This window comes from Cryptotermes secundus, unplaced genomic scaffold (genome assembly GCF_002891405.2).
Source record: "Cryptotermes secundus unplaced genomic scaffold, Csec_1.0 scaffold766, whole genome shotgun sequence".
Taxonomy (NCBI): Eukaryota; Metazoa; Arthropoda; class Insecta; order Blattodea; family Kalotermitidae; genus Cryptotermes; species Cryptotermes secundus.
The window spans coordinates 257,010-280,675 of NW_019727791.1; the positions used below are offsets into that span (position 1 = coordinate 257,010).

The following is a 23,666-nucleotide window of genomic DNA, read 5'->3' on the forward strand; positions in this document are numbered from 1 at the left end:
TTGTTTCAAACTTGGGAAAACCGCTGCGGAAACGCACCAAATGTTGAAGCAAGCTTTTGGTGAAAACAGTTTAGGCCAGACACAAACTTACAACTGGTATAAGCGTTTTAAAAATGGCCGAACATTGACATGATGATGATCGTTCGGGGTGGCCGTCAACGGGCAAAACACCAGAAAATGTCGCGAATGTTAGGGATCTGACTCTGCAAGATCGTAGACTGACCATCCAAGACCTCTGTAACACCTTGGGACTAAGTTATGGTACATATCAACGAATTTTGTCAGAGGAACTGAACATGAGGAGGATTGCGGCGAAGTTTGTGCGACGACTGCTGCAAAATGAACAGAAGCAGCATCGCTCGGAAGTCTGCAGGGAACTTCAGCAACAGCTTCAAGAGGATCCAAACTTTCTTTTGAAGGTTGTCACTGGTGACGAAAGTTGGGTTTATGGCTACGACCCTGAAAGCAAGCAGCAATCGTCGCAATGGAAGAGCCCTTCTTCACCTCGGCCAAAAAAAGCTCGACAAGTCAAGAGCAACATTAAGTCCATGTTGATCTGTTTTTTTATATTGACGGGATTGTTCATAAGGAGTTCATCCCTCCTGGTCAGTCAGTCAGTCAGTCAGTAAAGAGTTCTGTCGCGATGTTCTAAGGTGTTTGAGGGAGGACATGAGGAGAAAACGTCCAGAGAAGTGGTGCACAAACGACTGGGTACTCCACCATGACAACACACAACCACATACGGCTTACATTGTGCAGGAATTTTTGGCTAAAAACAAGATGGCAGTTGTTCCCCACCCACCGTACTCACCAGAGTTAGCTCCATGCGACTTCTTTCTCTTCCCCAAGATGAAAATCAAGTTGAAGGGGCGAAGATTTGATACAGTTGAGGAAATTCAAGTGGAAACGCAGACGGTACTAAACACCCTAACAAAGAAATACTTCCAGGATGCATTTTAAAAGTGGCAGAAACGCTGGGATCGGTGTATGCGCTCCCAAGGGGACTACTTTGAGGGTGATGGTGCAGAATAAGATCTATGTAAGATGTAATAGTTTTATTAATATATTTCGGGAACTTTTGGATTACACCACGTATATTTCCTAATGTGGGGTTGTCTTGCACTCACGTTTATTTTTCATTTGCATATATAGTAGCACACTTAAATAGTTGCCATTTAATGTGATTAATAACCAGTAGAACGGTTTTGAAGTTGTCTCCCTTTTTCTATGGCAGCATGATAGGGAAACATGGAGGAATATATTGCCTCCATCTTCAGGGCGAACTCTGAAGAATGAAGAAGTATGTACCTCCAGAGAGTTTGCTCATCCCATTTCATACAGCACCATCACCCAAGAAGAAGTTACTGTCACAGCTGAATCACCATGGAGCTTAAAATTACAATGCTTGTTGACTATTGTGTTTCATTATATACAGAAACACCATGTAACCAGCAGAACAGTTGTGGGTATTGTAGTCAAAAGGAAATGTAAATGTTTTAACTCTGTTTTTAGGAAGAAGACACATCTGAAACTAAGCAAGTTGAAACAAGCCAGGACATTACATTGCCAGCAAAGAAGAAATCAGCAAAAGTTGAAATTACATTGAAGTCTGCCACATTACCAAGAAGGCGAACATCGAAAGCTGAAATTCAGTTAGGTATGTGGAAGTTACTCTAGAGCAGAGTGACCAGCCTTTTGTGACTTACTATAAAACTACAGTATGCAGCTGTGACATCAGTAATTTTGTTATGTATGGTATATTATTAATACTTTTATCTAGCTGTAGAAACACATGGAACAGTTAAGATTTTTTGAGAATTTAGTTGTTACTAACTCCCTTTTGCTATAGAAACTATCCAAGTGCTCGGTCAGAGATGAAGCCCCACACTTCAGCTTAAAAATTTGATGTGTTTATTTGTGCAGTAATGCAGCACTTCCAACCATGCTGACTTCTGTAATACCTGGGTTTAGTTGAAAACATGTCAGCCATTCAAGGTTATTGGTGAACATCTGACAGTATGGATTTGTAGATTTTTCAATTTCTGATGTTTGGAAATTATACTTACATGACTATGGACAGCTTATTTTTCCCCATGTAGCTGCAGACATTATGTGAAATATGTAGGTTAAGACTGAGGAAATCATTTAAACATACTTCTGATGCAGTATTTCATATAAGGCTAGCTCAGGATGATAACAGTAGGATACAACAGGTCAGAACCCTTAAATCTGGCTCCCTTGGTACCAAACATGAACTGGAGCAGAGAATTTTCTGAACATTGAATGTTCAACATGTTATGGTACCATATACCTAATTAAGCCATTGTAACATAATACGTTAGCATTGTTACAAAGTTTTAAGGTGTCAGTGCAAGGAAATAATTTATTTTGTATAATATATCCATATGTCTGTCACTAATGCAACTCATAGTGATTTAGTTTTTTGTTCACAACATGTTTCGCCTGTCCACAGCCATTATCCGTGTCCACCACTATGCTAAAACTGCTGCACTGCACGGTATGTCACAATTTCATATCAGAATTAATAATTGAAGTAGGCCAATCCTAATTAATTTTAGTTAAAACCAGTTAAATTCCTTTCTTCTTGTGGGTATCATCTACTCATCCAAATGACTTGTTTGCACAACCTTTCCTGTGGCATGGGTGTGTTTGTGTTATCGTGTAGTTTTTGGTCGTAGGTGTGGTGTGAATATCCGCATACACACAGTAGTCAACAACAGTGCAACTACATAGGCCAGGTGATGAATCTACAGCCAAAGGGGCACATATGAGAGAAAACAACACCACACCTACATCTAGGAAGTAGATGATAACAGAAATAACACCCATGCCGCAGGAAAGGTTGCGCAAACTAGTCGTTTTCCCCCACTCTTCTATTTCTTTATCCATTTGTGTGTGTTATGATGTCCTTCCCTCCATTCTGCTACTTTAATTATAACTTTAGATACCACTAATTTACAATTGATTTTTAGGTTTTCCGCCTGCAACAGGAGCACCTGGGGAATATAGGACTGAAGTTGAGCACATGGTTGGCACTACTGCTCCTTCTAGGTTGCAAACTCAGCGTTCTGAAGTTGCATTTCCAGTGGCTGCAGCTACTAATGTGAAGCCATTGACATTCAGGTAGGGTCATTGTGTTCTTAGTGACCATTAATTGCAGTGAAATCTTAATAATACAAGAATATATAAAATTCATGAAAGTGCTCATTGTAACAGGACTCATAATATCCAAAAGTAATTGAAATATATAATCTTCAAGTCTCTCTGCTGAAGTCTAAATATGCATATAAAATTGCTATATGGATATAAGGTTTCAAGAAATTAATGCTGATGTCACAAAATATATTCTTTTTGGTGCTTTCATGACAGAGATGCAGAATGTGCATACTGGTTCCATCACGTTTGTTTGTTCATCCATTTGTCTGCATATAACAGTTCAAAAACTGTCAAATGCATTTGAGTTCAATGTCATATTTTAGTAAATTTATCAAAACATTTTGGTTTTGGTGAAAGTCAGACAACAGTAACAGACACATTTCTTGAAGACCTACATGCATTTATGTGCACATCATAAGTTTAACCCATGTGTAACATGCTAAATATTTATCAAAGTGATAATCGTTTTGAATGAAAGTTGTAGAGGAGAATAAAACGTTTTGTGCCTAATATACTTTTCCTGTAAGCCCTAACAAAATAGATTTTATACTGTCTACAGACTGTAATAAAGCAAGTGCATCAGAACTGTTATGCTTTGCAACATTTCTGAACTTATTTGAAGTTGTTATCTCAGAAGTAGGAAGTAACAAAGATCAGTTTAACAGTCTTGATATATTTAATATTATCCAAGCAAAGAAATTAAAGATTTCCTAATGCTTACATAACCTCTTGTACCCCCAAATGATGCATATTACAAGCTGCCCTTGACAGGCATGCAAAGCTGTGTTCACTGTTTGCACCTGAAATGCATAAATTAAAGTCATGCTGGTTTGTATGTATGCTGTGTTAGGGGTCAATTCTAAAAACAGCAGTGTCGCCAGACTTTTGGTGCATACCAATGTCATGTTAGGTGTGTCCTCAGGTTGAGGATAGAGGAGATGGCCTCCAGATATGGAGAGTCAACAGAGCATAAAATTGATGATATGAAGGAGAGCTTCTATGAGGAACTAGAATGAGTATTCAGTAAATTTCCTAAATACCATATGAAAATTTGTTAGGAGATTTCAGTGCCAAGGTAGGTAGGGAAGACATTTTCAATAGACGAGTTGTGTGTTCTGTTGTTTCAAGCAGAGATGTTATAACTGGGACATTGTTAGAAGTTAGTCAGTTGGCAGGGAGCTGCCATTCAGAGAATACTTGAGCACAGAAGTTGAAGAATCCCCACTGTTAAGGATGTTATTAGGAAACGACTAGTGGAGACAATAGCAGACTGAGAACACTGGTCTGTGTGCTCTAGTGATTTGTAAAGTGTGGATATTAGCAGTGGTGCTGTAATTAAGTGTAGTCATGCATTAAAGTGGTCAGTAAATCCAATATCCAATGCAAATCCCTGTCAAGGGTCACTCATACACGTGACAGTATTATGAAGGTCCTTGCTTTATACCTCATCCAAGAATGTGGCTGTCATGATTGAGATATCTTGTAGTGTTCTCAGTCATACCAGGAAAATGCTGGGATCCCCCCATATTTTTCCAAATCATCATTCACAAATTATCCTACCATTCCAGGCTTCATAAGCTAACCATTTGATAAAGAATAATTTTATAAATTAAGATTCAGTTAATGGATGCATTTTAAGATAATGTCTGTTGACATGCCAATATGAAAAGTATTCTGTTATTTGTGTTATTTATTATATCTATTTACTGTGCATAAATTGTTTGTGGAATACATCTGCATCCTTGATTTTAATTTGCTGTGCCTTGTGTTGTATGCAGGTCATCATCCCTGGAACCAGAAGGCACTGCTAGCAGTAGGAGTAAACCTCGGGAGCATATCATCCCAATACGCATGGAACAGAATTCAGATGAGAACAGTCCTGTGTCTAGTCCACCACCTGCTAAACCTCCAGTACCTTGTGTACAGCAGCAGAGATCAGTATCTCAGAGGTACTCTACACAGACTCCAGCACATATGCACCAAAATTCCCAGGCTCCGTGAAGTTGTAGTTCTTACACAGAGGTTATATCGTACATTGACTGAGTATAACTAGTCTCACAGGGACCTATAATTACGTATAGGTCTTTGTTATAATGAGGTGCATGTTCAATCCAGGCAGAGAGGAGATTGTGGTACAAGGACATGTGGTATTCTGCATGAGATTTAAGATTTTCATAACCTGGAATGTGACACCATGTAATGTTATAGCCTACCCTGAAGGTACAGGCAGCATGTTTCTCCAGAATGTTGGTAATGATGCCCCACTATGCAGCATCATATCCCAGAAGATGTTAAGAACTAAAGTTGAACTTTTAACCCATTGTAAGATTTTTGTAAAATTTGGCATTACCATTATGCCCTTAGAGGCACCTCAACCTCATTTCTTAATTTCCTACGTTCTAATACTGATAAAAACAAAAATGCCAATTAGTCATGATACTCAGAAGGATATGTTTAGTGAACTGTGTGTTCATTTTGTCTTGATTGTAGATCAAGCAGCTTGTCTCGGCAAAGTACACAAGACTCTGATACAGACAGTACAATCTCAGTGCCCGGCCCAGAGCCTATAAGAAAATCTCCACGGGAGTACATCATCCCAATTGCAGTGGAAGGTGGAGGCTATATTACACCAAGGGCTGGAAGTTTGGAACCTTCTGTGTCAGAGGTTTCAACTGAAGCATCACGTCACCACCATCGCTCTTCTGGACGTTTTAACATACCCAGAAGAATGAGGTATTGGTCTTTTATATATGTAGCCGTAAATGAAATTGTACTCTATATAATAACGTTACTGTTGTATCCAGGAAGAAGGATTTAGTAATGGCCGTTTTATGTTACTATAAAGCATGTAACAGCTTTTCTTGAAGCATCATTTTTGCTAAGGCCTGTGTGCCACATGCTGAAAGCATGTTATTTCCAGAACAGATATACACTGGAACCAGTGCCCCCTGATGCTTAGAATTATGTTTTAGTGTGTTGTGCTTTAAGTAGCCTAATGAAAACATGTTATAACAACTGACTAGAGATTTCAGTTGACATCTTTTAGTGTCGCTCTGCATATCAAATTTAATCAAATTGTGGTGTATATTTTGGAGTTACAACATGTGAACTCAGTAGATGCAGAGACTGATGTGATATCTTCTATAAATAGTTAGCTTGTGCAAAGAATACAGCAATTAAATAGGGCAGATGAGAATTTTATAGGACATAGGCTGGGTGGTGGTATCCATTGAATATAGTGTGCATGGTTTAGCTAGAGCTATAGGATTCAGAGCTCTTCCTTTGTTAAGTCTGCACATAATGTTTCCCAAAGGAAATTATTTTTATTTTGTATAAAACTCTAACAAAACTTAATTTTGTAATTTAGAAATTATTTTTGAAGTTTATATAGGGTGTTGGAGGAATGATAGAGTACAGTAAAACTTGGTTATAGCAACATCGGTTTCTGCGACACATTGTCTATTGCGTCAAATATTCAATGGTACGAACTAATTCCTCATAAAGCAACTGTTTTTATACCTTGCTTAGTATGACATGCACAAATGCATCAACCTCGTATGTAATGTCATTTTCATTCCTGAATTTCTCTGATATCGTGGGAAAGTTCAATGTGTCTGCCCACCCTCACGTTCTCTACTTGCTGACGTGACTGTCCTGGAAGAATACGACCGCGGGCTGCAAGAGGAGCGTGGGTTTTATGCGAAAACAAGGGTGTGGGGTGGGACTGCGTGAATAGTGCAAGAGGACGCGGCAGGTTGTTAACTGCATTCCTTTCCTAGAATCTCGTCTAACAGGACCTCACATTGTCTACTTACCCTATAGTGTTCCTGCCTAAACCCAGAGAAGTGCAGTAGCGAAAACATGGCAATGAAAAGGAAAGTTTTAAGCATTGAAGAGAAAGTTAAAGTGATTCGTGAAATATTGTGTGTATTGTCAGTGAAAAGCGCTGTAATATGTCTTTGATATTACACATTTGGGCAATTCCACGTTAATGTTACGTTAGTTTGTACTTAACTACGTATTTCACTAAAAAATGCAACATTTTAACTCGGTTTTTGGTAGATTTTTACGTGACTGACATAAGACTACTGTGGAAGTGCCCATTTCGGTTACAACGACATTCGTTTATAACGACACTATTTTTAGGTCCCTTTGATGACGTTATAACCAAGTTCTACTGTATTTGATAAAATTAGTATTTTGTTGATTTTATTGTTCATGGAAACGACATTTGATGCATATTCTAGGCAAGTATGTGTATTGGTTTTCCAAGACTAAATCCAGAAAGAAAATTTCAAACAAAATTTATATGTTAATTTTTCAGTCTTGAACTTTGAGGATTTTCATGTAACTGTTTGTACTTTGCACAATAGTATGCAAACTATGCCGTCCACCAGGATAGTAATGATCAAAACAGTGGCCCGAATAGGCGTACAAATAAAATATCTCTCTCTTTGTTATAATCTGGAATTGAATTTTATTCTAAAGGTAATGGTGGATTGAGCTTTCTGATTGAAGATCTTAAAATCACACTTAGTGCATTATGAAAAAGTGGCTATTGTTATAAATTGTGATTACAGTGAAAAAAGTGGTGTGATAGAGAAAAATTCTTGGTCTCATCTTAGTGCTTCAATTTTTCTAAATTCGTGTGTGGAACTGAAAGAAGTTATATGATGCATGCCTGTTATATTCTGGAAGTGACATTCCTTTGTTTTTTTTTTTCAGTTTATAAGGAAACAAATGATAAAACAAGAATATACTAGGTGTGACAATTTAATTCCTGAAATCACCTTGTGAAGCTGTGCACTTGTGAAACTGTGGTCCCACTGCCAGAAAGTGTCTTGGAAATCGTTTTCCACAATAACTTGCAGTAACATCATGTTGATGTGGTTGTCAGGAATGTCAGCAAATTTTTGTCCCTTTGGGGCATTTTTTAATTTTGGAAAGAGCCAAAAATCGCAGGGGGCTATGTCAGGCGAATAAGGTGAATAACACGTCATGCACAGGGGCAAGTCATGGTGGAGAATCCACTTGTCAGGCCAGAGTTCGGATCTTTTCCTCTGAACAGATTGCCAGAACCTTGTCAGCATTTCGAAATAACACAGTTGCTTCACCATTTGTCCTTATGCGATGAAATCATAGTGAACTATCCCCTTGTCATCGAAGAGCCACAAGCATGGTCTTGAACTGTGAGTGAGATGTGCATGCTTTTTCCGGCCAAGGTGAATTCTGTGTTTTCCACTGCATGCTCTGGCATTTTGTTTCCAGGTCATATTGTTAGGAGATTTCAATGCCAAAGTAGGTAGGAAAGACATTTTCTAAGCAGAAATTGGGATTGAGAGTGTACATGAAGTTAGTAATGATAATGGAGTTAGAGTAGCAAACTTTGCCACATCCAAAAATCTTACTATCAAAAGTACAATGTTCCCACTTTGTAACATTCATAAATTTCCTTGGACATTTCGTGATGTGAAGACACACAACCAAATTGACCATATTTCGACAGATAGGAGACAGCATTAAACTATACTTGATGTCTGATCACTCAGGGCAGTAGATTGTGATACTGACCACACTACCTGGTTGTGGCAAAAGCTAGGGAGAGATGGCAGAGAATAAACAAATAATGCACAGATTTCATATGGAGAGGTTCAATCTCCAGAAATTAAACAAAGTAGAAGGTAAAGAGCAGTATTGTATTGAATACTCAAATAGGTTCACAGCTTTGGAAAACTTAGATGCTGAGGGGGATATTAATAGAGCTTGGGAGACTATTAGAGAGAATATCAAAATTTCTGCCAAAGAGAGTCTAGGTTATTATGAACCGAAGAAGCATAAGCCATGGTTCGATGAAAGATGCTCAAAATTATTATATCAAAGAAAGAAGCCCAAATTGCAGTGGTTACAGGATCCAAGTGAGTTAAATGGGGATAATTTGAACAATATAAGACGTGAAACCAGCAGGCATCTCAGGAACAAAAAAAGGGAATGTCTGAAAGATAAAATTGATGTGCTTGCAATGAACACTAAGAACAAGAACATTAGAGACCTGTATAGAGGAATAAATGACTTTAAGAGGGGTTACCAGCCGAGCAGTAACTTAGTGAAGGATGAGAATGGTAATCTGCTTGCAGATTCCCACAACATTTTGAACAGGTGGAAGAACTACTTCTCTCAGTTATTGAATATATGATGTTAGGCAGACAGAAATACATACAGCTGAGCTGTCAGTACCTGATCCTAGCCCTTTTGAGGTTGAAAGTGCTTTTGCAAAATTGAAAAGGTATAATCCATGTATACATATCGTGGATGAAAATCAGTGCAACAGGACGCTAAAATACAACATTATGAAAAGGTATAAATCGCCAGGTAGTGATCAACTTCTGACAGAACTTATTCAAGCAGGAGGTGAAATATTACGATCTAAGATCCATAAGCTAATTACTTCTATTTGGAATAAGGAAAAATTGCCTGATCAGTGGAAGGAGTCTGTTATTATATCATGTGATATCACTGCTATCAACTTCATACAAAATTTTATCCAATATTCTTCTCTCAGGCTTAAGTCCGTAAATAGGTGAAGGTATTGGGGGTGATCTGTCTGGGTTTCAATGTAACAAATCAACTATTGATCAGATCTTTTGCATTCATCAGATACTACAGACAAAATGGGAGTACAATAAGACATTACATCAGCTATTCGTAGACTTCAAGAAAGCTTATGATTCAGTTAGGAGGGAAGTAAAATACAATATTCTGATAGAGTTTGAGGTACCCATTAAACTAGTTAGGCTGATATTTTTTTAAACGAAACGTATAGTAAAGTCTGTACAGGTAAACAGTTGTCTGATAAATTTTCTATTCAGAATGGTCTAAGACAAGGAGATGATTTATTGCTACTCATTTTCAACTTTGCTTTAGAATATACCATTAGGAAGGTCCAGGGAAACCAGGCGGGACTGAAATTAAATGGGACACATCAGCTGTTGGTCTACGCTGATGATGTCAATCTACTGGGTGATAATATAAATACCACAAAGAAAAATGCAGAAACTGTAATTGATGCTAGTAAGGATGTTGGTATAGAAGTAGACACAGGGAAAACTAAGTATATGTTTCTGTCTCATTACCAGAATGCAAAGAAAAATAATGATATGAAGATAACTAATAGATGTTCTGAAAATTTGGCACATTTAAAATATTTGGGAATGACAGTAACAGATCAAAACTTGATTCAGGAGGAAATTAAGAGGAGATTGAATTTGGGCATTGCTTGCTACCATTCAGTCCAGAACCTTTTGTCTCTTTGTCTACTGTCTAAACACATAAAAATTAGAATATACAGAACTATAATTTTGCCTGTGGTTCTGTATGGGTGTGAAACTTGGTTTCTGACAGTAGGGGAGGAACAAAGACTGAGGGTGTTTGAGAACAGGGTTGTGAGGAGAATATTTGGACTGAAGAAAGATGGAGTGACAGGAGGTTGGAGAAAACTGCTTAATGAAGAGCTTCATAACTTGTACTCTTCTCCAGGTATAATTAGAATGATCAAGGCAAGGGGGTGAGGTGGCAGGGCATGTAGCATGAATGGGGGAAAAGGGGAATGCATTAGGATATTGTTGGAAAGCCAGATGGAGAGAGACCACTGGGAAGACCAAGATGTACGTATGTATGTATGTGTGTAAGGTGTTGGCCATAAAATCTGGCCCTCCCACTGCGACCTTCAATGATCTATTGTGCTTCCCCTTTCCATGACCAAGACATAGGTGGATGGACAATAGTAAAATGGATCTTAGAGAGTTAGGATGGGATGATATGGATTGGATTGATCTGGCTCAGGATAAGGACCAATGGAGAGCTCTTGTGAACAAGGTAATAAACCTTCTTGTTCCATAATATGCCTGGAAGTTCTTTAGTAGCTCTACAATTGGTGGCTTCTCAAGAAGGCCTTAGCTGCATGAGTAGTGAGTGCGTGAGAGTGATTGGGTGATTGATCAATCAATTGCTTGATTGATGTTTTATCACCGGTAATAACCCTATCAAACATATCTGCATTGTGCAAAAGATCAGATGAAATATGAAGCCAGTGTTGTTCCTGGTCATCTATCAAGATTCAAGGCACCATCTTTGTGGAAATTTTTCTTATTCCCAAATCCTCTGTAATAATCTGTTACACTGTTTCCTTATTTGAATTCAGTTCTTTTGCTGATAATCTCACACATAATCTTTGATTTGAGCACAGCAAGGTTCATACTCTGTCCACATTTGCATCTGTCCTTTGTGTTTTTGGCTGCCCAATTCTTGGGTCATCCTGCACATCACCTTGCTCTTTCTTGAACTGCCTGTGCTATTCAGAAACACATGATTTCTTCATAGAATATTTGCCATGAGTCACTGTTATGAAGGCTGAAGTTTCACTAGCACTTCTAGCAATCTTCACACAAACTTGATGTTTATCGGCTGTTCCAGATTCTTGTCACTCATTTTTCTGCCAACGGTATACCACGGACACATACTGCTTCCTCTGCTGCTTGGGAACAAATGACTTATTTGGTCTGTGGCTCATATAAATGCAAGTTGGAACATGTCCAAACATGCTTGGGTATGAGTTTAACTGACTCAACACCCCAGCAACATGATGCGGCCATTCCAGGAATTAAATTGCCACACCTTGTATTTCATACAGTGAACAAATAATTATTTAGATGAGTACCACGTTCTTCTGTTACAGCAGTCTGCTAAGTGACAGTGGGGCCAGTGAGGATGAAGGCTTCAACAGTCTGAGTAGTCCATTTGCTACTCTTCAGAGGCACAGTTCTCTTGGCAAGGATGATCCTGATGATGAGAGATCTATCCATCACATGCACAGGTTAAGGTAAGTTAACACTGAGTGTAGCAATAAGGTGTGTACTTATATGACTTTGAATATACCCGTTTTAGATGAGAAGTACAGAAGGGAGAACATTAACTACTTTAACACCATATCACATATGATGCAAACCACACATTACATTGACTCACTCACTCACGGAGCTGAGCCCTGCTTGAGGAGTCTCCAATTCTGCAGCTACTCAAGAATTTCCTAGCATTTTATGGAACCCAAAGGTTCATTACTATATTCACAAGAGCCGTTCACTGGTCCCTATCCTGAGCCAGATCATTCTAATCTGTGCCATCCCATCCTATCTCTCTAAGATCCATATTAATATTGTCCATCCACCTATGTTGGTCTTCCCAGTGGTCTCTTTCCTTCTGGCTTTCCCACCAATATCCTATATGCATTCCTCTTCTCCCCAATTCGTCCTGCATGTCATGCCCATCTCATTCTTCTTGACTTGATCATTCTGATTATACTTAAGGAAGCGTATAAGTTATGAACACATTACGTTGAGTGGTTAGCATTTCTGCTTTATGTACAGGAGATCCTGCTTCATGTTCAGGAGATGCTACATATGAGTCTTGGGACTGAAATGAACTAACCTGACTTGAGATTTATTATTGATTTCATCAGTCCTTTACAGACTTAGACTGGGATAGTACCTTAAAAGAGAACCAGTAGTCAAATTTTGTTGATATTTTTTATCTTTCTGTAATGTCAGCCATTCCAGTTGTTAGCCATGTTGGCCAGTTACAAAACCTGCTTTACATAATCCTATGAATGTAATTTTTCATGTATTGCATGAATGATTCCAAGATTTTTATTTAAATTTGATATTGTGAATTGTGCTCTGAAGTATGAATTTTGGTCATTTTAGATGATACATGTGTTTTTTGAAATGCCATTGCTAAATTGACGTGTGAGTGTTTATGAACTTCAAAGAATGTCATTGAGAATTTTTTATACTACATTATGAAATACAGTATATGCTTTCTAATCTTGTTTCTTCATAATCTTGCTACCATTCAGGTGTAATCTGAAAATACCTTTAAATAGCCTAAGAATTACATATGTGATGCTGGACTCTGTAGTAGTACTCTTGTCTTGTTCCGACATATTACTTGTTTTTCACAGCCCATGGTGGAAACAGAAAGATTGTTTAAGTTGAAAACCACTTATGTGCTGGCTTGTGTAAAATTAAAAAGCCTGATAACTGAACATTTAAAAATTGGTCATGAAAATTTACTACAGACTCATTTGGAATTTCATACCTTAAAAATCATGCCATCCATAAATTGGCGATTGTAAACATACATAACAAAAACAAAATATGATATTAAAATTATAAATCTGTCTTTGTTATTCATTTTATACACTGAATATCCACTTGTTGTAGACTTCTAGTCTATGTATCATTGTCAACAGAATACTGAAACAGCTCTTGATACTAAACATATTGATAAGTTAGACAAAGAATAAGTGATATGTTCATTGTTGTTGATGCAAACTGTATATAATTAAAGGAGTTCCAGGCCAAACCGACGAACACCACTGGAACACAACGATAGTTTGAGCTCTGCTGAGGAGGATGACGACGATGATGGCTTTGAAATTCTTACCGCGGAATCCCTCTTTTCCACCCTTCTCTCCAGAGTGAGTGTATTGCTTATACAGAATTCATACATTGTGTTTGCTTCCATGTGAGTATTAGTCTGTTTGGATTATTGTTACTTTTACTCTCAGGTCTGTTCATTGTTCATATGGATAGAATATTGTGCCTCACATTTGGGAGGTCCTGAATTAAAATCTCATCTCAGATACCAGCTGTTCTGATCTCATGTACTTTGTTCTTTCTTTTGTATGCAATACTGAAAACTGCAATTTATCTGATGACCTTTTTGTTATGATAATTAATATAGTAAAATTGATTGAAACTGAACATCATATCTGGGATGTCAGGTGATTGAACGATAGCCCAGAGATTGTGACAGTTTTTTCATGGTTTTCCTTGGTCCATCTGGGAAAAGCCTTGGAACTTTAAAGTTGGCAGTATCCACTTTTTGTGTCCAATTCATGCAGTCATCCTGCCATTTAATGCACTGTAACCTATGAAGTTGACAGAGTGTTGTTAAATAAAGGAACAGATGATGAAAGACTTCTGCTCTGGTTACTTGGTTGTCAAGATCATTTACTTTATTCAGTATAGGAAAGTTTGAAAGAAAAAATGATGCAATCAGATAATTTTTTTGTCTGTCTTGGTGTGATACCATTTCCTTCCTCTTTTTAGGTACGTAGTTTGACTCAGAGGTTAAATGTTGAAGATGGTGGTCGTCCAGGTTTCCCGTCAAGTCGATTGTTGAGCCATATAGCACCTTCTGGACGTGCTTCTCCATCGAGTGGTTTCTGGAGCAATGTGTACAGTCGACAAGGAGAACCACTTTCCAGGTGAAGTATTCTGGGAACACATGTCTGTGTCTGAATTTTTACAGTAAATTGGACAGTAATATCCCTGGTCATTGGTCATATTGATGCTCTGTACATACATTAGTGTTGTGTTGCTGTACTGAGTGTTTGAAAACAAATTTTTGAATGTAGAGATCTTATGCTGCTTATATTTTTTTACAATACTTGTAACAGTTGCTGGAATACTTAAATCAGGGCTTGTAAGAATCAAGTGTTTGTGATTGTATACTACTGACATTAAGACATTCGCAAGTGAAGTGGTACAGGAGTTGTGTGTTTCCACCATTGAGCTTCTAGATACTTTCAGTATAGCACATCATTTGCTTGTCAAGATGGTCTTCTGTCTAACATAAAGATTGCAATAGTGCCACCTAGATGTTACATTTCTGGAGGGACTATTTAAAATCAATTTGAAATCAAGGAAATGAAACATTATGTGGCTGTTGAAATTAAATGCACTAAATTATTGCTGTACTGTATTAAAAATGTAAACTAGTTCTTTGACATGTTGATTTATGTAAGTTCTGCTTCTTTGCGTTCTGTTGAACCCTGTACAAGTTGTTCTCGATGCTACTGAGGGCCACCATCATGTTACCATTGGCATCAAACTTTATGGGGTATTTACTCAATGTTGATGCCCCCCACTGTTGACAAGAATATTGCTGGTGATGCACTTTTTCTGCCATCATCATCCTCCCCCCCCCTTTCCTCAGACATACCAGATGCAATCTTTACATCCATATTTCTTTTAAAGTCTGCACCTCACACATTACAATGTAATTATTCCAGAATAGGTATTCTTGGAATGAGATGGCTGCTTCAGCTGGCCCCAGTCATTTTTGGCTATGCTAAGTTCTGTTGCATCTTCACCATCATTGGTTTGATTCAATTTTAATACACATGTCTGAAAATAATTCACTATTACCATATGTGTTTGGTACAGTGCCTTGATTTCTGAGTGAAATGTTGTGTGTCCAAAACATTTAATCTTCATGAGTGTGGCATCGTGACACAACTTGTAATGGATCACAAAAGTAGTTTTTTCTAGAAGTTGCTTGTGGAATAATGTTTGAATGACCTAATACCACTTATATGATTGGAGCATGCTGGTGCAATATGAAAGGAAAAGCACAGCTTTCACATTCTTTAGATAATATTTGTCTTGGGTATGATCAGCACATGGATCAATGAAGAATAAAATCTTTCTGTTTATGGAACTCATTGTGGCATCTAATGCCCATAAATTGTCAGTAAAGATGGCTTGTATAAGCTATTCCCTTCTCTTGGCTACATATTTTGTGGGCAGCTTTCTGACATTTATAAAGCAACATGGTCTTTCATTCTTCCCAGTATTGAGTATTGAGTATAGAGGGGATGGGTTTCCCCATGCACTTAGACCAGTTATTGGTCCATTGTGCGTCCCCCTTTTAATTTCTACTCTCTCCATACCCTACCGGTACTGGTGCTCGCTATTAGCCCCTTTCTGCCAGCGAGGTGGCAGTGGTATCTAATAGTTAGTCCCTTTCTGTCAGAGAGGTCCCCCCTCCTCTGGCAGTGGTACTTAATACTTCCCCATCTACTGGAGGCATTGGAAACTACTTTGGGCGGGAAACTTTCTGCCAAATTTAGCTCAGAGGTCTCCTAGAGACATGAGGTTCTTTTACGTGCCGTAAATCTATGACACGGGACCCACAGCTTAAAGTCCCTCCTGGAGGACTTGTTCCTTGAATTTTTCCGCCCTTAAAAATTCCATGACCTCCGCCAGGTTTGAACCCGCATACCTTCAGTCATGAGGTGGGAACGTTACCCCTAGACCATGGAGGCCGCTTTCTTCCCAGTAACTAATGATGGCAGTTTGTTAGACCCATCAGCGTTACAGGCTAACAGGAACATTATCCTCTTTTTGGAATTCTTTTCACCATTGCAGAGATCCCATTTCAAACTCATTGTCTTATAAGGTCGAAACCTGAAGAACAACATAATCTCATCAGCATTATAAATGTTTTTGGGTTTGTAACCCTCAGTAATTTTGAGTAACTACCTCTCTCCATTCCCCCTATTGAATAGTATACACGTTTCCCATATGTAGATTACTGTACCCAACTTAGATCAGACAGCAGTGCACACTACAAACAGATTCTTGTCTGATAGACTTGAAAGGATTCTGATGATGGTGTATACTGTACTTCTTTTGGCTTATTTTGGACTTCATCCATCGTCTGGTATGTAAAAGACAAAAGCCCAGTGATTGAGACTAGCTCTTTCTAATGGGCCCAACTGAGTAGGTTTATCCTTCCCTACCCACCTGAAGACAGAGACAGATCCAGTCTCCGAAACGTCGTGGTCTTTTGTCTTTTACATACCAGATGATGGATGAAGTCCAAAATAAGCCAAACGAAGTACAGATTCTTGTCTGTCGTTTTATGAGTAGAGTGTTTCCAGATTTTGATTGTCAATGAATGTATTAAAAGTTCCTTTACATTTAAAAACTCTGAGCTGGGAATTTAAATTGCTCACCAAAAGGCTGATAGCAGACCTGTTAAGTTGCAGAACCCTTCTGTCAGCAGCTGATTCAATGATCATGAAATCCCTTCACAATTTCTAAAGCCATACAGGATGAACTGACCATAGTAGTTGGAGACATTAGTCACTGTATTTTATTTACTGGAAGGGATACATTGTTTTGAGGTTGAATCTCATATTTATGCTTTACTTACTTTTCCTTTAACATAATTTTATAAAACCCTTAATAGCCCTAGTGTCTGATCCATATAAATCAGGAGGTAATATCTGATATAGTCCAAAGTATTAAAGGCAATTAATGATTTGACCTTCAGTGTTACTGACTTCTATGGTTCTTATTGTAAGGATAATGTGGTACAGCACAACAGTGATATTAGTGGTATATTCATACAAATTGAAATTGTTTGTTACAATATAAATTCACTCTCTCTTATTGAAGGTGTTGATCAGTTTTCATTTAGCTTCCCATAGGACCTTAACAACTTTCACGTGTGTAATATATAGTATTCTTCAATACTAAACAAGACGATATGGACGTTATTGAATACTGATGTGCATTGAATTTCAGTTCTGGTAACCATGTGAGTTTCATAGAAGAGTATTTTGTTACTGCCCCTCTGTATTAATGAATGGATGTAAACTGCAGCAGCAGAGTTAAGCCTAGTGTCTTCCCTTTATGAGTGCTAGGTGTGCAAGGTTTACAGTTTTAAATTGTTGGAAGTATGGAGGTTTACAGGAGCAGATTTACAGTTAGATGGCTCTCATATGCTATTACTTTCTTTGTTTTGATTTTATAATTCAGATATTCATTGTGTTCAAGGTGTCCAGCGTTTAGATTTTTAACTTGCTTAGAATCTGGAGGTTTACAGGATCAGATGTACATTTAGGTGGCTGTCTTATGCTGGTATCCTCTATGTTTTTTACTTTCTCGTTGAGATTTATATTGTGCTAATAGCTTACTTTATAAGCATACTGCAAACTTTCATTGCTTACATGTAAATGAGACATTCATAACAGGAGCTGTACTGGATGACACAAAAAATATTTCCTTAAAACAGAGTAAAAGTGAATGGCTCTTTGGATTTGAGTGAAACTTGTATAATTTATATTTAACTTGCCAAAATACAACTATGTATATACAAATATTTATTCAGTTTGGTTGATTTGTTACACAAATATAGTTTCCATTTGGAATAGAGGAGTTTCAGTAGCTGCTCCAGTTATGTGTTTTAATATTTCTACATTGTTTGCATGCCCACTGGCTCAATAAACTGCACTTCTTATGTACAAGGTGGTTCAAATATGACCGGGACTGATTTTTTTTTTAAACCATAATTGCCAAACACTTACTTACACATGTCAGTCTTCAACGTACTCCCCTCCGGAGTCAACACATTTTTTCCAACGTTCTGGAAGCATCCTGATGCCCTTTTCAAAAAAGGCTTGCGGTTGGCGGCATATCCACTCCCGAACAGTCTGGATGACGGTGTCGTCCACAAACCACATGCCTTGCAAGTCTGATTTGAGCCTTTCAAACAGGTAGAAATCACTTGGGGCCAAATCAGGATTGTACGGCGGATGTGTCAGAAGGTTCCATTTCAATTTCCAGAGGGTTTCCATTGTTGTTTTGGCCGTATGGGGACGTGCATTTTCTTGAAGGAAGGCTACCCAATTTCCACCTGTCTTCTGCTTGGATTTGAACTTTTCCTTCATGTCTGTTGCCAGGAAGTCTGAGTAATAAGCTGCATTGACTGTTCTGGCATCTGTCAGAAAGTCTACATGGATAACCCCCTGCCAGTCCCAGAAGAACATTGCCATCACTTTTCCTGCTGAATGGCTCCTCCACGTGCTCTTGGGTTTGGGAGAACTGGTATGCTGCCACTTGCGTGATGACTGCTGGGACTCGGGAATGAAGTAGTGTACCCACGTTTAATCAGCGGTCACTATAGACTTCAAACTGCTGTAGTAGATGACTGGCAGCTTGCATGTGCACCATTTTGTTCACATCTGTCAAAGTGCATAGTACACACCGTGCATTCACCTTGTGATAGTGCAGGTGGTATTTCACGATGTCATCTACACTACCAACACTGATGGACAGCATTGCTCCAAGTTCCTTGATATTGATGCGCCTATTCTCACGAATAAGCACATCTGCACAATCAGTGTTTGGCTCGGTGATGGATGTTCGTGGCTGATGATCATGCTCTGCGCTCTGCCCTCTCTGAAGCACTTACACCTCTCAAACACACAGGTCTGTGAGAGACACTCTTCCCCATATTGATGTTGGAGTCTATGGTGAATTTCAGCGGACGGGACATTTTCTCCGAGGAATTTGATCACAATGCGTTGTTCCATGCTCTGCAATACCTTATGTTCGCTCATCACTCTAGCAACTCCCAGACAGGACTGAACAGGTGTTAACCCGAACAGGAGGGAGGGTGGAGGTTGTGGCTTCACTCTCTCCAGGTCGCACAGCTGCTGCACAGTGCAGCTTGTTTACACACAAATCAGTCCCGGTCATATTTGAACCACCTTGTACCTCCAGGAGAGAAAGTCAGTGGGCCTTTCCACATTTACTTGCATAATCTACTTTTTTAATAACAAATTCTTTTCTGAAAGTCATATGTAAAATATTTAAATGCTACATTTCAGAGTATAATTTAAATGGTGGGTTGAAGTTTAAAAAATTATGACTGCATAATTCAGGGGTATGCCCCTTTAATGCTCCACCTCATAAAGTTTTCCTTCATTTGATGTTCAGTTTCAGTGATGTCAAGAAAATGATCTCAGTGTTAAATTACGTCCATTTAAGGTTTACATTTTCCAGAATGTGATCAGTGGCAGGTAAATGTATATGAAAGGCCAATCTGATAAGACATTGGCCAGACATTTTTAGTTTAAATTTATTTAAGGATAATGTACTTTATACTTGCAGTTAGTTGCATACGTTATTTGGCTTTTTTGTTGTGTGTGAAATTAATTTGTTGTCCTTTATGATGTTCTTCACAGGCGGATATCTGAGAGTTCTCAGTTTTTACGACCATTTGGGCATGATGGAAAAGGCACAGCACCTTGGCGACGTAGTGTCAGCAGGGATGTTTCAGATGGTGACAGTGTTTACAGTGAGACCACAAACAGCATGACGGGTGGAGGGACGCTACCAAGAGGTCAGTTTCTGTGTACTTGTACACATACAGAGATATATGCTTGAGGCTTTTATATTTAATATTGAATATAGTATATGACCCATGTTATTGTACCTGCTTTCATTTATGGAGCAGTACAGACTTATTTTGTTCTACCATTTGGCATGTATGATACCAGTCTCCATGTATACATTGTTCACTCACCAGAGGTGATTTGTTGGAGGCTAATGATGAACACTGTTTTGACTTAGACTAAACATTCAAAATTGAATGAAAAGCTATATCTCCTTTGTTATAGGAAGGTTGAAAACTGCAGAGTTTTTATCAAACAAAAAATATTTTTATTAAGTCTACTGCAAGACTGCCTTCAATGTTTTACAAGACTAGTAGATTCAGATTGTTTTTGTAGAGCCCTGTATAAAACTGAATTAAAATACCCAACAAGAAGTATGACAGCTGAATAATCTGCACTTTCTTAAAATGTCTTAGTGATTAATAAAGGACATAAAGTTATGAGTACCTCCAAGCCTGGCATGAAAATTAACTTCTTATGTTTCTGTGGTATTGATATGATGAGGTTATTATATATGTTATATTTTAGCGTCCTGTTACACTGATTCATGTCCATGGTTTATGCTAACCGTCTTACAGTGTATACACTTTTTCACCTTATTCTTCACTTCCCCACTACATGTTTCAGCACTAATGTGCCATCCTCAGGTGTCTTTATGCACGTTAAACTATTGTACTGCACGCCATGATGTCTTCATTCTAAAATGACTAAAATCTGTATTCGTCATATATGTCAATGAATTCTAAATAATAAAACCTTTCAGGATTCATCCTACGTCGCACTCAAACACGCGAATTACGCCAATCCTCTTTTATGTGAGCATTCTTCCTACATACATTTGTGTATTTGTAACGTGAAATTGTTATTCATTAATACCACTTTCTGACTTTTATCTGTAACATGTTACAGATAAAAGTCAGTCCTACATACATTTGTGCATCTCACATAAAAGAGGATTGGCGTAATTCGCGTGTTTGAGTGCGACATAGGATGAATCCTGAAAAGTTTTATTATTTCGAATTCATCGACATATATGACGAATACAGATTTTAGTCATTTTAGAATGAAGACATCATGGCATGCAGTACAATAGTTTAACGTGCATAAAGACACCTGAGGATGGCACATTAGTGCTGAAACATGTAGTGTGGAAGTGAAGAATAAGGTGAAAAAGTGTATACACTGTAAGACGGTTAGCATAAACGATGGAGGTTATTATATGTTTGCTCTATATTACTGGGATAGTGAAATCAAGTTGCTTACTAAGGGCTGGTCATGAAGTTCATATAGGATGTGCAAGAGATTCATACAGGATTTTGGTAGGGCAGTCTCTTTGAAAGCAACTGCCTAAAAGACTGAACGAGAGGTGGGAGGTTAACATGAAGATGGAGCTTATAGAGATAGGCTGTGAGAACTGGAGTTGGGTGGAAGTGGCTTAGGATGCATACAGAATTTTGGTAGAGAATCCTCTTAGCAAGCTATGAAATGGAAGACTTAGAAGGAGGTGGAAAGAAAACATTAATATGATTGTTAGGAATTTTGGTTGTGAGAGTAGGAAGTGGATAAAGGCCAGTGAGGGACTTTGGTGGTGGGAAACTTTTGGTTTCTGTTACCAGAAAGTTAATTATCAGTGTTCAGGATTTTATGATCATTCTGTCATGTATATCATTATTACCATCTCATATGACTTCTGATGAGATCTGGCCTGATATACATTAATATGAAAGTACTGGTGAAATCACACTATCTAAATTTATGTTTCATATTAAGGTGTTCCTATCTCAGGTTGTTTATTACAGAGTTTGTACAAGTTCATTCAAATTGTATATCTACATGAAGCTCATTTAGCATTTTCTCATCCCCTGTCAGTCACTTTAGCCTTATTGTCCCCGTTTTACACTTTGAAATGTATCCAGGGCTTGAGGTGGGGTGGGATGCGGCAGGATGGCATCCCGGTTCTTTTCTAAATGCCATAAAAGCATCCCGTTACTTCTTTGGCAGTAAATGCAATGTACAATATCTTTTTTTGGGAAAAACCATCCTGGTTCTATTTTCATTCCACCTCAAGCACTGAATGTATCCTAGTTTTTTAATAATCATTGCCATTTATCAGCTTCTAGTCATGGAGATTACTCTTAATATTATTAAATAGGAATTTGCTACCTAATGGCACAGTGGAAAGAATAGCAAAATCTATGTGTGAAAGCTATTGTTACAATCAAAACTCTTATTCCCCTTTTTTAGAAAACAAAATATATTTCCTCTTTGAAATGTAAGAAAAGAAGCATTCATTTCACTTCAGTTCTAAATTATTTGTCATACAAATTGTCTTCTGATTTCAGTTTGGACTTTGCTGTAGTTAAATGAACAGACAGTTGTTGATTTAATTGATACATTTGCATTCTTAGTATTGTATTTGACATGATAGTTATGTACAATTTTTGAGCAATAAAGGAATTAGAAAATTCATATAGATAAAATTTTGTGAAGTTCATAATATTTAATTTGGCATGAGCGTGGCCGGCGCGTAAGGCTGACAACCTTACCGCCATCTTTGAGCCGATTGTCTATATAATGTGGGGCCCTCGTCTCACAACCCTACGGGCCTTCACAGCCTGTTATAGAGATAGTTTGAATTATGTATTATAAGAAATTTCCATGTGGTGCAGATGGATGTACATAATGCATTATTAATTGATGGCAAGCAGATGTAATTTTTGTAGTATTTTCACAAGTTAAACAAGAAAAATGAAACATAAATTACCTTATTTGTAGGCATGTGGATAATAAATTCCTACCTGTTTAAAACTTAATGTTATATGTACTTGTGAGTCATTTAAATTTCAGCGCTTTCTGAAATTTAGAGTTAGTGTCACATTTTATTGATATATGTTAAAGAGGTATTGATAATTACCTTCTTTTCTGAGTTTCTTATATTTATGACTGTTTTTAATTTGAGAAGGATGTTATTTCCAAAATGGGTAATGTTGCCTTCAGTGTGTTTCTTTATTCTCTGTGAAGAGTTTGTTTTTCAAGACCTTTTTTTTTCTTTTGGTAGAAAACCATGTCTTTGGTGTTTTATTGTGCTTATACACACACACACACACACACGCACACATACATATATATATACACGATGGGGTACCCAAAAGAAACCAAACTAATTTTTTTGTGGGCAGAGCTTTTGTAGTACCACGTTTTGCCGCTGTGAGCACATAGAGCTAACATTCCTGAGTCGATAAGCCGACTACCGTTGCTTCAGAAGGTAAGGACTAGTTTCGGCAGAGTTTATAGTGACAACTGTTTTGTGTGATCGTCGTTTTTGCAATGGCTGATTTTCGTGAACAGCGTGTGGCGGTGAAATTCTGCTTTTTGCTCGGGAAAAGTGGAACAGAAACGCTTG

General features: G+C 38.0%; 1 protein-coding gene across 2 annotated transcripts in view; it reads left to right on the plus strand.

Annotated features, from left to right (window-relative positions):
- Nucleotides 1–23,666, plus strand: part of LOC111865010 — a 97,735-nt gene that overhangs the window by 52,690 nt on the left and 21,379 nt on the right. Inside the window, exons 13-20 of one of the 2 annotated variants that reach the window (XM_023852694.2) lie at nucleotides 1,513–1,657; nucleotides 2,994–3,144; nucleotides 4,956–5,126; nucleotides 5,668–5,910; nucleotides 11,909–12,052; nucleotides 13,579–13,708; nucleotides 14,343–14,500; nucleotides 20,054–20,211. In XM_023852694.2, coding sequence (XP_023708462.1) covers nucleotides 1,513–1,657; nucleotides 2,994–3,144; nucleotides 4,956–5,126; nucleotides 5,668–5,910; nucleotides 11,909–12,052; nucleotides 13,579–13,708; nucleotides 14,343–14,500; nucleotides 20,054–20,211 — 1,300 coding nt within the window. The remainder of the gene's footprint in view (nucleotides 1–1,512; nucleotides 1,658–2,993; nucleotides 3,145–4,955; nucleotides 5,127–5,667; nucleotides 5,911–11,908; nucleotides 12,053–13,578; nucleotides 13,709–14,342; nucleotides 14,501–20,053; nucleotides 20,212–23,666) is intronic. The other variant, XM_023852695.2, reaches the window with a different exon arrangement.